At 51.5% G+C, this 12671-nt stretch overlaps 1 protein-coding gene across 1 annotated transcript in view; it reads right to left on the bottom strand.

Moving 5' to 3' along the window:
* Positions 1-12671, bottom strand: part of CFAP95 (cilia and flagella associated protein 95) — a 116043-nt gene that overhangs the window by 10439 nt on the left and 92933 nt on the right. The window contains exon 6 of the mRNA XM_004600321.2: positions 12022-12042. Coding sequence (XP_004600378.2) covers positions 12022-12042 — 21 coding nt within the window. The remainder of the gene's footprint in view (positions 1-12021; positions 12043-12671) is intronic.

Raw genomic sequence — 12671 nt, 5'->3', positions numbered from 1 at the left:
GAAAGAGAGAGAAAGAAAAAGAAAGAAGGAAGGAAAAAAAGAAAGAGAGAAAGAAAGAAAGAAAGAAAGAAAGAAAGAAAGGAAGGAAGGAAGGAAGGAAGGAAGGAAGGAAGGAAGGAAGGAAGGAAGGAAGGAAGGAAGAAAGAGCTTTAGTCCACAGGCTTTAGTCTTTGTTTTTGTTAAAAAGGCGGAAGGTTGGGCCATATTCAACTATGCTCAGGTCTTACTCCTGACTCTGTGCTCTGGGATCATTCCATACGCAGTGCTGGGAATCAAATTGAAGTCATCTGTGTGAAAAACAAGACCCTTAACCTCTGTACTATATTTGTCCACAAGCCTTGTTAACTAATGCCAAAATGGAAAAGCCTAATAGGTGTGTTAGGCACACCACCCTAGAAACCAGAATGTGCAGAAAATACACACAAACGCCCAAATCTCTGTTCTTCCCTCTGGCATGAGAATGCTAAATCTCAACCTCCTCTTTACATACCTGTTCCCTTATTAGTGAGAGTTTCAGTTGCTACTGTTGGTTAAAACAGTCAGCCCTTGCAAAGCAGTGGAAAATGATAATCATTGCTGGATTCATTGGCTTAGGAATTGGTGGGAATAGCAAAGACTCCCTGCTACATAATGTCTTAGTCCTCAGCTGGGAAGATAAAATCTGGGGATGATGGAAGTGTTGGGGCTGGTGTCAGCTCTCATTCTAATTGGCAGTTAATGCTGGCTGGCTGTGGGGACCTCACCTGAGGCTGCCGCTGAGCCAGCCACACCGACAGTCGTTCCATGTATCTGCATGGGTTTCTTCACAGCATGGAAGCAGGGTTCTGAGAACGAGAATGGTGCAGGGACGACCAGGAGGAAGCTGTTCTGCTTTGCATTCCATAGTCTCAGAAACCACAGCTCAAGGCTTCGACCACATTAACTCCATAAAAAAAAAAAAAAGAACCATGGACTCTGCCTCGGGGGAAAAAGTGTCAGAATCGGAATAGGATGGGATCATGCTACGTTGCCACTCTGGCCAAACAACAACAGTATGAGGCAGGAAAAACAAGAAAGACCAGCCCTGAGGAGCAGGGTTTGTTAGGAGGACTCCTATGACTCTGTAGAGTTGGATTTGTGGCTATGATTTATTACAATGAAGGGTGCCAAGCAAAATCAGCAAAGAGAAAGAGAAGGTTTATGGGCTGGTATCCATAGGAAACCAGGTGCACATTTGTCCTTTCCCAGTGAGTTGCACAGAGGACACTTCAACCCCCCTAGCAACAAGCTGGAAAATGCAGTAGACTGGGAAAGCTCATTACTCAGTACCCAAGGGCAGGTCACATCACTGTGGTGTGCTCAGTTTATACCAGAATGCTAGAATCCCAGAATGAAAGCAGGTGTCCAACATAAAGAGTTATCTCCAAAGTGAAGTTTTAGACACCAACATTATAAGTGTGTTTTCTGTAATGGACAGAGAGCAGTCTCAGTTCTGCTGTGAATTGGTCTTCAAACAAAGCTTGGACAGAATCTCTGAAAAACTAACATTTTTTTCCCAAGGGAAATTGCTTCCTATAGAAAATATTTAAATTTTGAAATCAGATGAAGCTTTAGCTAGATTGAAGAATTAAGTGTTTTTCACTGAGGGTGTGCTCAGAAAGAAGGCCAATGATGGGCTAGATACATTTTCTCCATGTACATGACTCATAGAATTATGATTTCAATGTCTTAACATAATATTGAAATGTTTGTTAAATATCTGTTTAGTGGGAGTGGGGAAAGTGTTTCGAAAATTATGTATATAAACATATTTGTGAATGACCACAGTTTGTTGCCAGCTGGTCTACTGTTCTAGTGCTACACAGACAGAAGTTCTAACATACACTTGATCACTGCAATTATTTCTGTCCTTTATGTACAGGATAAACAGCAAGAATTTGATATGTAGCATATGTGGGAATCAGTGGCTTAAGCAGAGTCAGAGTGAAACTCACATTCCATGGAAAGAACTTTAGGGATTTGCCTGCTAACAAGAAATAAATAGCCAAAGATGATCCACTGTTTTAAAACTGGATCACAGGGAATGTTATAACTAACATAAAAGAATGAAAGAGACATGATTGTGGGAAGACATTCTTGAGGGTTTGGGATAATGAGTCACATTTTAGACATTTTTTATTGGAGATGACATCAGTGCAAAATGTTTATTTGGAAGGTGATGCTATGGGACAGATGGCCTGACAAGAGATTAGTGCCCTATACACATCACTGGTTGGGAAAAAATAGCTATTGGGACCGTGTGTGGCATTTGAAAATGGGTGTAAGGAAGATGACATAATTCCACTGTAAGTTTTCCTGAGGTTGAAAAATGTAAAAGATTAAAGTACCTATCTTAGAAAACACCCCTTGAATTATGTAGCAATAAAGGAGCATAATATCTCCAAACTGTTCACTAAATGGTAAAAAAAAGTTATCAATAACTCTTGGTAAAGATTACTCGAGAAGGAATGGAGAGATAGTACAGCAGGTAAGGGGCTTGCATAAAATGAGGCAGACCTAGGTTTTATCCTTGGCATCCCATATGGTTCCTAGAAACCACGAGGAGTAATTTAATTCTTGAGTATAGAGCAGAAGAATATATAAGCATTGTAAGTATGGCCCAAAAATGAGAGAGGGAGAGAAAGAGAGATTACTAAATTACTTGAGAGGTCCTTGTACTATTTTTGTAGTTTTCTTTAAGTTTGAAATCATATAAAAATAAATTAAACCTCATGAATGATGGTTAGGAAGTCATGATAATAGATAACTTCTATTTATCTATGGATCATGTAAAATGAGAGACATAAGGTCCTAGGGCATAAATTTTGTGATTGCTCATTGTCCATCAGGAAGCCATGGAAAACAGAAAGAGATACAGAGCACTGCTATGTCCTAGATTCTGTCTGAAAGGAGAGAAAAGTCACACCATTGGTCAACTACAAAAAAGAACCAATAAGAGCTAGACCTGGAAAAAGGACCTGACTTGAATCAGAAATCACTGAAGATGCAAAAAAAAATCACTATAGAGAAAAGTTTGCATTAAAACTAAACTTTCTGGGGCCAGAGTGATAGCACAGTTCAGAGGGCATTTGCCTTGCATGAAGCCAACCAGTGTTCAATCCCAGCATCCCATATGGTCATCCTGAGCACCACCAGGAGTGATTCCTGAGTGCAGAGCCAGGAGTAACCCCAGAGCATCACTGGGTGTGATCTAAACAGAAAAAAAAAAAAGCACACTAAGATTTCTATTGTTTCTCCTTATCTGTAACAGATGACAAAAAGTCAGGTTAGGCTATTTCAGGAGTGCCCATGTGGTGAGTTGCTTCCTCAATAAATCTGTTCTCATGAAAGACTAAAAGGGATTGTCTGCCAAGATGTAACAGCATCAGTGTCCCCTTAAGCAATAGGATTTCTATATAAATCCCATCCACCTCCCTTTCACCCTTCACCTCACTGTCCTTAGGTCCTCTGCTTCTAGAATAGCTTAATCAGTACCACCACTTAATCCTTTTGACCTATTTTTTCAAGTAATATCAGTAATGTCTTTTTTAAGTGTCACATAATAGTCATGCCCTACTGTTCTGTTAAAAAAGTAAAATAGACTTGAGGGGAATAATGGAATAAAGAGGTGGACTAGAAGTAACAGGGATGATGGAGGAGGATCATGCGTGCTTTGGGAGTAGTAAAGGTGTAGTAACTTTGCTCATCAATACCATAGATGTTAACACTATTATACTCAAGTTACCTAAAATATAATGTAAAAGTTAAAAAGTAAAAGAAAACATAGGAGATATGAAATAAACAAGTTGTAAAAAAAATCTGGCATAAAATTTGCAACAATTGTGTAGAAAATACCATTATCCATTATCTAAAACTATTGTTAAGAGTAAAATATCGGCCCTATCTCTGCGGCTTCCCCGAGCAGGTATGTGGGACCCTCCAAGCCCTGCCCGGTCCTGCCAAACCGGTGCAGCACCCCTGAAGCCCTTCAGGACCCCGGTTTCCGGCTCCAGACCCCCGTGTGCGTGGCCCTAGATCCGCAGGTTCCCCGAACAGGTGCGTGGGACCCTCCCAGGCCTGCACGGCCTGAAGGAGCTGCCCTGCCCGACCAGTGCAGCGCCCCTGCAGCGGGTCAGAACCCCGATTTCCGGCCCCAGGCCCAACTGCGCGCAGCCCTAGCTCAGCCGCTTCCCAGACCAGGAGCATGGGACACTCCCAGGCCCGCCCGGCCCAATTGTGCCCGGCCCCATGGAGCTGCTCCAACGGACCGGCGCAGCGCCCCTGCAGCCCCTCAGGACCCCGTTTTCCAGCCCCAGGCCCCCCTGCGTGCCACCCTAGCTCTGCAGCTTCCTTGAACAGGTGCGTGGGACCTGAGCTCTCGGCCCTGCCCAGCCTGAAGGAGCTGCCCTGCCAGACTGGCCCAGAGCCCCTGCAGCCCCTCAGGACCCCTATTCACAAGCCAGGCCCCCTGCTCGCCAACCTAACTCCGCGTATCCCTCCCCCCACAACCCCACTGCAAACGTGGCTGGGAGCGTGGCCACAACAGAATGGACATGGCCTCCTCCTGTGTGTACGGTCCCCGTATAGGTGCGTGGGACCCTCCCAGCCCAGCCCTGCCCGACAGAGCTGCCCCACCAATCGGCCTAGCGCCCCTGCTCCCCTCAGTCCCAGGTTTTCAGCCCCAGGCCACACTTTGCACTGCCCTAGCTCTACAGCATCCCCCCCAAGAGGTGGCTGGGGGCGTGCCCTCTATGTCAGGGGGCGTGGCTACAACCGAAGGGGCGTGGCCTGTGGGGCCACTTCCCCGAACAGGTGCCTGGGACCCTCCCAGTATCGGCCGGCCCTTCAGTGCTGCCCCTCTGGACCGGCCCAGTACACCTGCAGCCCCTCAGCACCATAGTTTCCGTGCCCAAGCCCCCATGTGTGCTGTCCTAGCTCCGCTGCTTCCCTTGAAAGGTGGCCTCGACGTCAGGGGGCGTGGCCTCAACAGAACAGGGAGCACAGGCAACACAGGGCCTCTTATGGAGCCGCTTCACCAAACAGGTGCGTGGGACACTCCCAGCCCTGCCAGGCCCAATGGAGCTGCCCCGCCCATCAGCCCAGCACCCCTGCAAACTCTCAGGAACCCGGTTTACAGCTTCAGGCACACTGATGTGGCAGCCCCAGCTCCGCCGCTTCCCCCAAAGGTGGCTGGGGGCGTTGCTGCAACAGAACGAGCGTGGCCTCCTGTGGGGCTGCTTCCCGGAACAGGTACCTGGGACCCTCCTAATACCGTTCGGCCCTAAAGAGCTGCTCCTCCGGACCTGCCCAGTGCCCCTGCAGCCCCTTGGCACCTTGGTTTCAGGCCCCAAGCCCTCATGCGTGCCGCCCTAGCCTTGCCACTTCCCCCCAAATGTGGCTGGGAGCGTAACTCTACATCAGGGAGCATTGCCCTCAACAGAAGGTGTGGCCTCCTGTGGGACCACTTCCCAGAACAGGTGCGTGGGACACTCCCAGCCCTGCCTGGCCCTACAGCTGCCTTGCCGGACCAGCCCAGCGCCCCTGCAGCCCCCCAGTTTCCAGCCCCAAGCCCCCCTGCATAAAGCCCAAGCTCCACGGCTTCCCCCCAAAGGTGGCTGGGGGCGTGGCCTATACATCAGGGGCCGTAGCCTCAACAGAAGGGGCGTGGCTTCCTGTGGGGCAGCTTCCCCGAACAGGTGTCCGGGACTCTCCCAGCCCCTGCTGGCGCAATGGAGCTGCCCGGCCGGACTGGCCCAGCACCCCTGCTGCCCCTCAACCCCAGATTCCAGCCCCCAGGCCTCACTGCGCGCAGCCCGAGCACCGCCGCTTCCCCGCAAAGGTGGCGGGGGCATGGCCTCTATGTCAAGAAGCGTGGCCTCCTGTGGGGCCTCTTCCCCAAACAGGTTCCTGGGACACTCCTAGTTCCGGCCGAACCCTGTCTGATCTGCCCTGCCAGACCGGCCCAGCGCCTCTGCAGCCTCTCAGCACCCCAGTTTTTGGTCCCAAATCCCCATGTACGCCCCCCTAGGACTGCCGCTTAGCTCTAAAGGAGGCTGGGGGCGTGGCCTCTATGTCAGGGGGCGTGGACTCAACGGAAAGGGCGTGGCTTCCTGTGGGGCAACTTCCCAGAACAGTTGCGTGGGATCCGTCCGGCCCCGACCTACCCGACGGAGCTGCCTCACCGGACCGTCCCAGTGCCCATACAGCCCCTTAGGACCCCGGTTTTCGGCCCCAGGTGCCCCTCAGTGCCGCCCTAGCTCCGCTGCTTCCCCTCAAAGGTCGCTGTGGGCGTGGCCTCTATGTCAGGGGGCGTGGCCTCCTGTGTGGGCGCTTCCCCGAACAAGTGTGTGAAACCCTCCCAACCCTGCACCGCCCAACAGAGCTGCCCCGCCGGACTGGCCCAAGCGCCCCATCCGTCAGGAACCCGGTTTACGGCCCCAGGCACTCCTTGGCGGCTGCCTTAGCTCCGCGGCTTCCCCGAAAAGGAGGATGGGGGAGCGGCCTCTACGTCAAGAGGCATGTCCTCTTAAGAAGTAGCGTGGCCTCCTATGGCGCTGCTTCACCCGACAGTTGCGTGGGACCCTCCCAGCTCCGCCCGGCCTGACAGAGCTGCCCAGCCGGTCCGACCCAGCACCCCTGCAGCCCCTTAGGACCCCGGTTTCAGGCCCAGGGCCCCCTGTGCACTGCCCTGGCTCCGCCGCCTCCTCCCCAAAGGTGGCTGGGGCGTGCCTCCTCTGGAGGCGCTTCCCCGAACAGGTGTGTGAAACCCTCCCAGCCCCGCGCCCGGCCCAAAGGAGCTGCCCTTCCGGACCTGCCCAGCGCCCTGCAGTCCCTCAGGACCCCAGTTTACGGCCCCAGGCGCCCCTGAGCGCCGCCCTAACTCCTCCGCTTCCCCGAAAGGTGGGTGGAGGCGTGGCCGCTACATCCCAGGCCGTGGCCTCAACAAAAGGGGCGTGGCCTCCTTTTGGGCCACTTCCCCAACAGGTGCGTGGGACCCTCCCAGCCCCGCCCGGCCCGATAGAGCTGCCCTGCCGGAACGGTCCAGCAGCCCTGCAGCCCCACTCAGAACCCCGGTTTCCCGCCCCAGGCACCTTTGTATGCAGCCCAAATCCGCCGCTTCCCCCACAGGTGGCTGGGGTGTGCCTCTACGTCAGGGTCGTGGCCTCATCAGGAGTGTGGACTCCTGTGGGGCCGCTTCCCCAAACAGGTGCGTGGCACCCTCCCAGACCCGCCTGGCCAGACTGGGCTGCCCTACCGGACCGGCCCAGCGCACCTGCAGTCCCTCAGGACCCGGGTTTACGGCCCCAGGCGCCACTGCGCGCCACCCTAGCTCCACCACTTCCCCCCAAAGGCTGGGGGCGTGGCCTCAACAACAGGGCCGTGGCCTCCCTTGGGGCTTCTTCCCCAAACAGGTGCGTGGGACCCTCCTATTCTCGCCCACCCCAAAGAAGCTGCCCCGCTGGACCGCACACATGCACCTTGGTTTCCGGCCCCTAAGCACTCCGCTGCTTTTCGCAAAAGGTGGCAAGGGCGAGGCCTCCACCTCAGGGGGCGTGGACTAAACAGAAGGGGCGTGGCCTCCTGTGGGGCAATGCTTCCCCACAGGTGCGTGGGACGCTCCCAGCCCTGCCTGGCCGGACGGAGCTGCCCCGTGGACTGACCCAGCACCCCTCCAGCCCCTCAGGACCTCGATTTACGGTGCTAGGCACCCCTGAGTGCAGCCCCTAGATCCTCTGCTTCTCCCCAAAGGTGGGTGGAGGCGTGGCCGCTATGTCCAGGGCCGTGGCCTCAACAGAAGGGGCGTGGCCTCCTGTGTGGCCGTTTCCCCATATAGGTGCGTGGGACTCTCCCAGATTCACACTCCCCAACGGAGCTGCCCAGCAACCGGCCCAGCGCCCCTGCAGCCCCTCAGGACCCCGATTTCCGGCCTTTAGCCCCCCCGGGCTCCACCCTATCTCTGCGGCTTGCCCATAAGGCGGCTGGGGTGTAGCCTCTACATTAGGGGCGTGACATCAACAAAAACGGCATGGCCTTCTGTGGGCCACTTCCCCGTACAGTTGCGTGGGAACCTCTCAGCCCCGCCCTGCCTGACGTAGCTGCCCATTCAGCCAAGCCCAGTGCCCATGCAGCCCCTCAGAACCCCGGTTTTCGGCCCCAGGCACCACTCAGCAACGCCCTAGCTTCCCCTCAAAGGTGGCTGTGGGTGTGGACTGTCAGGGGGCGTGGCCTCAAGAGAAGGGGCGTGGCTTCCTGTGAGGCCGCTTCCCTGATCAGGTGCGTGGGACCCTCCCAGCCCTGCCCGGCCCAACGGAGTTGCCCTGCCGGACAGGTCAGTGCCCCTGCAGCTCCTCAGGACACCGGTTTCCAGCCCTAGGCTCCGCTGCGTGCCGCCCAACTCCGCCACTTCCTCCAAAGGTTGATGAGTCTTTGCCTCTAACTCAAGGGGCACGGCCTCAACAGAAGGGGCGTGGCCTCCTGTGGGGCTACTTCCCTGAACAGGTGCCTGGGACCCTCCCAGCCCCCCCCCGCCCCCGCCCTACAGAGTTGCCCCTGCAGACCAGCCCAGCATCCCTCCAGTCCATCAGGACCCCAGTTTAGGGCCCCAGGCGCCCCTGCCAGCCTCCCTAGCTACGCCACTTTCCCCCAAAGGTTGCTGGGGGCGTGGTCTCAACAGAAGGGGCATGGCCTCCTGTGGGGCTGCTTTCCCGAAAAGATGTGTGGGAATCTCCCAGCCCCGCCTGACCCGAAGGAGCTGCCCTGCTGGACCGGACCAGCACCCCTACAGCTCCTTAGGAACCTGGTTTCCAGTCCCAGGTCCCCCTGTGTGCTATCTTAGCTCCACTGCTTATCCCAAAAGGTGGCTTGGGGCGAGACTTCAACAGAAGGGGCGTGGCCTCCTATAGGGGCACTTCCCCAAACAGGTGCGTGGGACCCTCCCAGCCCTGCACGGCCTGACAGTGCTGCCAAGCCGGACCACCCCAGCTCCCTACAGCCCCTCAGGACCCCAGTTTCCGGCCCCAGGCCCATCTGCACGCAACCCTAGACCCGCCGCTTTCCACCAAAGGTGGCTGAGGACATGGACTCAACCGGCGGGCATAGCCTCCTGTGGGACCGCTTCCCCGAATAGGTGCCTGGGACCCGCCCAGCCTGCCCGATGGAGGTTCCCTGCCGGACCGGCCCAGCGCCCCTGCAGCACCTCAGGACCCCGATTGAATGCTCCAGGCCCCCCTTCACGCCACCCTAGGTCCGCTGCTTCCCCCAAACTATGGCTGGGGGTGTGGTATATACGTCAGGGGGCATGGTCTCCCGTGGGGCCGCTTCCCGGAACAGGTGCGTGGGACCCTCCCAGCCCTGCCCGGCCTGAGCAAGCTGCCCTCCTGGACCCCCTCCCGGACCGGCTCAGAGCCCCTGCAGTCCCTCAGAAACACGGTTTCTGGCATCAGGCCACCCCTGTGCGCCACCGTAGCTCCAACGCTTCCCTCCAAATGTGTGAGGGAGGGTGGCCTCTACGCCAGGGGGTATGACCTCAACAGAAGGAGCGTGGCCTCCTGTGGGGATGCTTCCCAGAACAGGTTCGTGGGACCCTCCCAGCCCGGCCTGGCAGTTTGGAGCTGCCACGCTGGACTGGCCCCGCACCCCTGCAGCTCCTCTGGACCCTGGTTTCCGGTGCCAGGCCCCCATGTGCGTGACCCTAGCTCCGCCACTTCCCTCTAAAGGTGGCTGGGCATTGCCTCTACCAGGGGACGAGGCCTCTACAGAACGGGAGTGACCTCCTTTGGGGCTGCTTCTCTGAGTAGGTGCGTGGGACCCTCCCAGCCCTATCTGTCCTCTGGGGCCACAGGAAGATTTACAGCAGACCTATCAGAGGAAACCCTCCAAGCCTGAAAACAATGTTGGGATATAGTGAAAAAAAAACTAAATGAAATAAATGCTTCACCAAGAATACTTTATCCGGCTAAACTCTCACTCAAACTCGAAGGAACGATACACTATTTCATGGATAAACAACAGCTCAGGAACCTCATAGACTCAAAACCAAACTTAAAAGAATGACTAAAGGGGCTACTGTGAGATAAGGAAAACCCCTACAAGCACAACAAACCCCTACAGAGAGATGGTACAAAATCCCATGACAACAATCTCTCTCAATGTCAATGGTCTAAATGCACCAATTAAGAGACACAGAGTGGCAAAATGGACTTGGAAATTAAACCTAACATTTTGCTTCCTACAAGAAACACATCTGAATAGTCATACTCAAAGTCAAAGGATGGAAAACAATTCTGCAAGCAAACAACTTTCTCAAAATACTAGTATCCGACAACATAGATTTCAGGTTGAAAAAGATTAGAAGGGACAGTGAAGGTCATTTTTCACTAATCAAGGAATATATTTAGCAGGAAGAAATCACAGTCCTTAATATATCTGCACCTAATGAGGGACCAGCTAAATACTTAAAACAACTGCTAACAGATCTTAACAAGGACATTGCAAGCAACACAATAGTAGTTGAAGTCTACTGCACTATCACCTCTAGATAGATAAACAAGATTAAAACTCAGCAAGGAAACACTGGTTTTGAAGGAAGAGATAGAAGAGAGAGGAGCAATAGATCTATACAGGGCTTTGCATCCCAAAAAAGAAAGAATACACTTTTTTTTTCCAGTGCACATGAAACATTTTTCAAAATAGACCATGTGCTGGGTCACAAAACATACCTCAATAGAATCAGGAAGATAGAAATTGTATCAAATACCTTTTCATGCCATGATGCATTCAAGATAGAAGTTAATCAACCACAGACATGGAGAACCAAATCAAAGACCTGGAAATTAAAGAACTCAATGTTGAAAAACGAGTGGGTTAAGAAGGAAATCAAAGAAGAAATCAAAAGATACCTGGAAACAAATAAGAATGAAGACACGAGTTACCATAATATATGGGACGCAGCTAAAGCTGTGTTAAGGGGAAAATTTATAGCTCTGCAAGCATTCCTCAGGAAAAAAGAAAGGGCTGACACAGATAACTTGACTTCACAGCTCAAGACCTTAAAAAAGGACCAATAAAAGAAGCTCAAATAGGCAGAAGGAAAGAAATAACAAAACTTAGAGAGAAATTAACAACATGGAAACCCAAAAAACAATCTGAAAGGTCAATGAAACCAAGAGCTGGTTCTTTGAGAAAATAAACAAGACTGATAAACCACTAGCAAGACTCATAAAGAAAGAGAGAGAGAGAGAGAACCCTAATAAACCGAATTAGAAATGAAAAGGGGAACATCACAACAGAAACCAAAGAAATTCAAAACATCAGCAGAGACTACTTTGAGAGTCTGTATGCCACAAAACAAAAGAACCTAGAAGAAATGGATAAATTCCTGGATTCCTATCATCTCCCAAGGCTGAATCAAGAAGATCTGGAATACCTGAATAGATAGATCTATTAATATCAAGGAAACTGAAACTGTAATCAAAAGTCTTCCCAAAAATAAAAGTCCAGGTCCAGATGGATTCACTAGCGAATTTTTTCAAACATTTAAAGAGGACCTATTGTCAGTTCTTCTAAAGCTTTTCCAGGAAATTGAAGAAAATGAAACTCCCAAATTGTTTCTCTGAGGCTCATGTCTCCCTAAATCCAAATGCAAACAAAGACACCACCAAAAAAAGAAAACTATAGGTCGATATCCCTGATGAACATGGATGTGAAGATTCTCAACAAAATATTACCAAATAGAATTCAACAGCTCATCGAAAAGATCATACACCATGACCAAGTGGGATTCATCCCAGGGATGCAACGATGGTTTAACATTTGGAAATCAATCAACATAATCCATCATATCAACAAAAGAAAAGATAAGAACCATATGGTCATAGCAATAGATGCAGAGAAAGTGTTTGACAAGATCCAACACCGTTTATGATGAAAACTCTTGCCAAAATGGGTATAGAAGGAACTTTCCTCAAGATAGTCAAAACCATATACCACAAGCCTATGGCAAGCATCATCCTCAATGGGGAAAAACTAAGAGCCTTCCCTCTAAGATCAGGGACGAGACAAGGATGCCCACTCTCACCACTTATGTTCAACATAGTACTGGAAGTACTTGCAGTAGCGATTAGGCAAGAAAAACATATTAAGGGCAATCAGGTAGGAAAGGAAGAAATCAAGCACTCACTAGTCGCAGATGATAGGACACTATATTTAGAGAACCCTAAAGCCTCTACCAAGAAACTCCTATAAACATTAGACTTGTATAGTTAAATTTCAGGCTATAAAATCAATACACAAAAGTCCATGGCTTTCCTATATGCAAATAATGTGAGAGAAGAAAGTGACATGAAAAAAGCAAGCCCGTTCACTATCATGCCTCGGAAAATCAAGTACCTCGGAGTCAGCTTAGCTAAGGAGGTAAAGGACCTGTACAAAGAAAACTCAAAACGCTACTTCACAAAATAAAGGAGGACACAGGAAATGGAAAGATAGTCTCTGCACATGGATTGCGAGAATTAATATTGTCAAAATGGCAATACTCCCCAAAGCATTATACAGATTCAATGCGATCCCTATAAGGATACCCATGACATTCTTCAAAGAAGTGGATCAAAGACTCTTGGAATTCATATGGAACAACAAATCCCCAGGAATAGCTA

The sequence above is a fragment of the Sorex araneus genome, chromosome 1, assembly GCF_027595985.1.
Source record: "Sorex araneus isolate mSorAra2 chromosome 1, mSorAra2.pri, whole genome shotgun sequence".
In the NCBI taxonomy this organism is placed as follows: Eukaryota; Metazoa; Chordata; class Mammalia; order Eulipotyphla; family Soricidae; genus Sorex; species Sorex araneus.
The sequence above is the reverse complement of the archived record's forward strand: the minus strand, read 5'-3'. Positions and strand labels throughout refer to the sequence as shown.